The sequence below is a fragment of the Sprattus sprattus genome (genome assembly GCF_963457725.1).
Source record: "Sprattus sprattus genome assembly, chromosome: 20".
Lineage (NCBI taxonomy): Eukaryota > Metazoa > Chordata > Actinopteri > Clupeiformes > Clupeidae > Sprattus > Sprattus sprattus.
In genome coordinates, this window is record NC_137918.1 from 17,230,493 (window position 1) to 17,235,319 (window position 4,827).

At 49.3% G+C, this 4,827-nt stretch overlaps 1 protein-coding gene across 1 annotated transcript in view; it reads left to right on the plus strand.

Annotated features, from left to right (window-relative positions):
* The window catches only part of tmem106bb (transmembrane protein 106Bb), an 8,917-nt gene extending 5,806 nt beyond the window's left edge, over nucleotides 1-3,111 (plus strand). Inside the window, exon 8 of the mRNA XM_080858911.1 lies at nucleotides 363-3,111. Coding sequence (XP_080715037.1) covers nucleotides 363-501 — 139 coding nt within the window. The 3' untranslated portion in view covers nucleotides 502-3,111. The remainder of the gene's footprint in view (nucleotides 1-362) is intronic.
* The last annotated feature ends 1,716 nt before the right edge of the window (nucleotides 3,112-4,827 follow it).

The window sequence follows — 4,827 nt, forward strand, 5'->3', positions numbered from 1 at the left end:
TGTGTGTGTGTGTGTGTGTGTGTGTGTGTGGTTGTGTGTGATGGTTGCAGAATGCAGCACAATCATTTAGAATCGCTCGCAACTTAAATGTACATCGCTCAACAAATGTTTGTTGTGTTGTTTCCAGGGTGATGGTTACCACGGTGTACTTCATGTTTGTTGTGTTGTTTCCAGGGTGATGGTTACCACGGTGTACTTCATGTTTGTCGTGTTGTTTCCAGGGTGATAGTTACCACGGTGTACTTCATGTTTGTTGTGTTGTTTCCAGGGTGATGGTTACCACGGTGTACTTCATGTTTGTTGTGTTGTTTCCAGGGTGATGGTTACCACGGTGTACTTCATGTTTGTTGTGTTGTTTCCAGGGTGATGGTTACCACGGTGTACTTCGGCCACGCCGAGCAGGTGTCCCAGGAGATGTACCAGTACGTGGACTGCGGAGGCAACACCACCTCCCTCCACACACACGCCTCCGTCAGCGACATGCTTCCCCCCCACGCGTAACCACAGCAACGACCCTACGACCTCTCCCCCACCCAGTCACCCCATCCTTGATGGTTCACTGCATCTTCCCTCCGTCTGCACCCCAGACTGTTTCCTGGACCTGTGAGCCGCATGTGGCACGCATGTGAGCCGGATGTGAGCCAGATGTGAGCCAGATGTGGAAAGTTGAGCTGTTCCCACGTTTCTGCATCTTAGACCACCACCACTCCCCTTGTGATGATCTGAGACTTTGGACACATACACACACACACACACACACACACACACACTGGGACTTCTGTTGAACACACACACACACACACACACACACTGCGCTGTATGTCTGAATCCAGCTCCTCATGCATACTTCCAGAAGTGTTTTATGAACATTTTCAGTGCCACTTTCCTCTTTGACACCACTTCATTCCGTGTGTGTGTGTGTGTGTGTGTGTGTGTGTGTGTGTGTGTGTGTGTGTGTGTGTGTGTGTGTGTGTGTGTGTGTGTGTGTGTGTGTGTGTGTGTGTGTGTGTGTGTGTGTGTGTGTGTGTGTCCCAGTGACTGTCCTGCTGCGGATGAAAGTTCTCACACTAAACCAGCTGTCAGCCGTCTTTGGGCTGCTCTCTCCTCTCCCCATCCTCCTGTGTGTGTGTCTGTCTCTGTCTGTGTTTGTGTGAGAGTGTGTGTGTGTGTGTCTAAGTGTGTGTGTGTGTGTGTGTCAGTGTGTGTGTTTGCAGCCATCTTTGGGCTGCTCTCTCCTCTCCCCATCCTCCGTTGTAGCATTATCACCATGACAATGACCTCTGGACCGACTGGTGTGAGGCATCGGTGAGGAGTTAGTCTCCAGCTCTACACTCAGTCCATATTTAAAGTATTTATTCTAGAATGGCTTACCTCACGTGTCTGGTACCTGTCCCACTACTTCACCTCACGCCACACTAGCAGCAATAGCAGCGCTAGCATTAGTGTTAGCTGTGCTAGCATTAGCAGCGTTATTGTTAGCAGCGCTAGTATTAGCGTTAGCAGCGCTAGCATTAATATTAGCAGTGCTAGCATTAGCAGCGTTAGTGTTAGCAGCGCTAGCATTAGCGTAAGCAGCGCTAGCATTAGCGTTAGCAGTGCTAGCATCAGTGTTAGCAGCGCTAGCATTAGCGTGGCAGAGCTAGCGTTGGCAGAGCTAGCGTTAGCAGAGCTAGCATTAGCGTTAGCCACCTGTCCAAAGGGTACCTGGCTTTCTCTCACCAGTAAAAATCCCCAGAGCTGCTCCGGAACAGACCCAACAGAAGAGAAGACCCGTAACCTCCCAAACCCACCAGAACAGTGTGGGTAGTAATAGTGCTCTTTTTCCTCTGGGACTTTAGTCCGCCCTGAACCAAGCTTTAGCACTCTCTCCTGAACATGGCCAAACCGCACCGGCTCCGCCTCCAGAACTCCCCAATCTCTTCTGTGATTGGCTCAGTCATCCTTCAGTGGGTTTAGTTTTGAACTTCAAAAAGCAGATCTGGTTGAAGTTAAATCTGGAAAGTGGAACATACTGTAAATGGTGAACTGCCCAATCCGGTGTGAGTATGTTTAGGCAGACATTTAATTAACAAAATAAATGTATTTTCTCATTGTAACGAGTCGTATGAATAACACTGTTATCTGGAGATCTAACGCATAGAACTGGAAACAACAACAGAGAGACGTTGACTTGGAGCTCTTGCCACACAGGAAGTGAACAGAGGATTGTGTTTCAAATTCTGCTGCTTTGGTGTAGAAAGATATTTAGCATTAGGTGGGTTCAGGTAGATTTACTTTAATACTGCATTTTAAACATGGTTTCTACGAAAGGTGGTGAAGAATTTAACATTTTTAAAAACATTTTTAATGGAAGTTGCAAAAAAGCTTCAGAAAGGGATATTGAGTGCTAAAATATCTCCTTGGTCTTGCTAATCTCGCTACTAATGAACCTGAGCGGCTGTTTTTCAGGACACAGAGGGTGGGGTGTGTGTGTGAGGCCATGATGCATGGTGGGGTGTGTGTGTGTGTGTGTGTGTGTGTGTGTGTGTGTGTGTGTGTGTGGACAGCTCACCTCTCATGTGGAAGCACTTTATGCTGGCTGAGCCGATGTGTCTGCTTTTAAGAATGATTTGTTTAATGTACACCAAGGTTGGGGTGTGTGTGTGTGTGTGTGTGTGTGTAGAACGACTAGGTTAAATGGACACGGAGGGTGGGTGTGTGTGTAGAATGAATGTTTAATGGACATGCACTGCCCCTGAGTTCTACTATAATGACTTCTTTGTCCTAATTTCCTAATTGATCTTTCTCATAATGACTTTAATTTCATTGGACATATTCCTTGAGTTGTTATTAACACAACAGAGCGTCTTCTGTGTGATTAGGGTCCTGGTTGAGCAGTTTTACATGTAAATATGGAGATTCCTATTGTGGCCGAGTGACTGTTGTGTTTGTATTACTTGTTATATGTTTTTGTTTTTTCCTCTTTCATTTCGGTCAGAAGGCCTTTTGTTACCTGGAGATGTTGATATTATCCCGTACGAAGATTGAGACTTGGATTGAAACACATCTGATGTTTGTTTTGGTTTTCAGAGTTTTTTGTTTCTTCTAAGCATGAATAAAAGTCTAAATGGAGTGATTTGTATGGGGGATTGTGTTATTGACATGTTTTTGTTTAATTCATTAATTCATCTTTAGTTATCATTCCTACTTCTCTTGAGATTGGTCACCTGTCTAAAAAGTGTTGATGCCAACGGCATTCCAAAACTGATAACTGAGCGCTTGACACGTTATGTGCGACACATGATTTGGGACGGATTGTGTGTGACGGGTTATGTATGACGGTGATGTGTGACAGGTTGTGTGTGATCACGGCCTAAAGAGGGAAGTTGCACATCTGTTCTATGCGCAGGTCTAACAGTTGTCTGTAAACAACAACAATTAACAGTAGAATTCTATAGAATCTATGCAGCCATTTATGGAATAAATGTTTCTATGACATCACAATTCGCTGGCAGTATAAATAGGGGCATTGAGCAGCCTCATGTCATTCTCTAAATCAGGATATCTTTCACTTCGGAGCCTGATGCCACACACACAGGCCACTATGAACTTTGAGTGGCTAAAGACCTTTCTGCCTGCGGTTGCAACCCCAGACAGAGGTAAGTTTCTGCTGGCGTTAAGATCAGTAGTAGGACACAGACAGTAAAACTACTTTATGTTTCAGTTTGATATGAACTGATAATCCAGCCCTTCACTCACTAACACAGGAGGCATGGTGGATCGCACTACAGGAGGCATGGTGGAGCCCCCTACAGGAGGCATGGTGGAGCCCCCTACAGGAGGCATGGTGGAGCCCCCTACAGGAGGCATGGTGGAGCTCCCTACAGGAGGCATGGTGGAGCCCCCTACAGGAGGCATGGTGGAGCGCACTAAAGGAGGCATGGTGGAGCCCCCTACAGGAGGCATGGGGGAGCCACCTACTCGAGGCATGGTGGAGCCCACTACTGGAGCAGACAGGAGGATCCAGCTTGCAGGTTTAGGGGCAGGGGCAGGTTTAGGGGGAGTGGAGGGGATGATCCGGTTCCTGGCCCTTCCCTCTGAGCCGACTCAGAACCCCGTCTTCACTGCTCTCCCTGTCAACCTCATCCTGCAGTCTGCCCCCCTCGACCAGCAGGTGGCGCCACCTCTCAAGGCAAAGGCCAAGAGGCGCAAGAAGCCATCTCAGTCCAAGGATCCCAACAGCTTCAATGAGAAGTACCGCAGGCTCATGGCCAAGATGGAGCAGCCCCAGCTGGCGCCCCCTGTGGCTCAGGAGGGGAAGGACACCCAGCCCTGCGCTGGCTTCAGTGGGGACGTGTGCCCGGTCATGGTCTCCTCCTTCAGCGGCCCCCGTGCTGGGGGTCAGAACACCCAGGAGCCGTTCTTCAGAGGTTACCATGACAACAGCACCCCACCGCCCATCACCCCGGAGGAGATGTACGGAGACCCCCATCAGTGGGCAGCTGGATCTCTGCTCCCCTTCCCAGACACCTGGCTAGCTGCTTCTCCCCCCATAATGCCTGACTGGGGAGCAGTGGAGCCCCCTGATGGGCTGGAGGCTGAACTGGAGCTGCTGTTCCCGGATCAGCCAGACCCCGAGACAGAGAGACAGGAAGTGCTCCTCAGCGCCTACACTCCCATCTCTGAGAACACAGGTTGCCGTGGCTACCCAGAGCTGCTCTTTGGGGACCTGGAGGACAGCGAGGACTGGAGAGAGTCGTGTGGCTCGGACCACGTGAGCACCATGTCTCTGCTTGACTGGGCTCTCATCACAGACATGTTCCCTGAACACACCCCCTTGGACAGGCC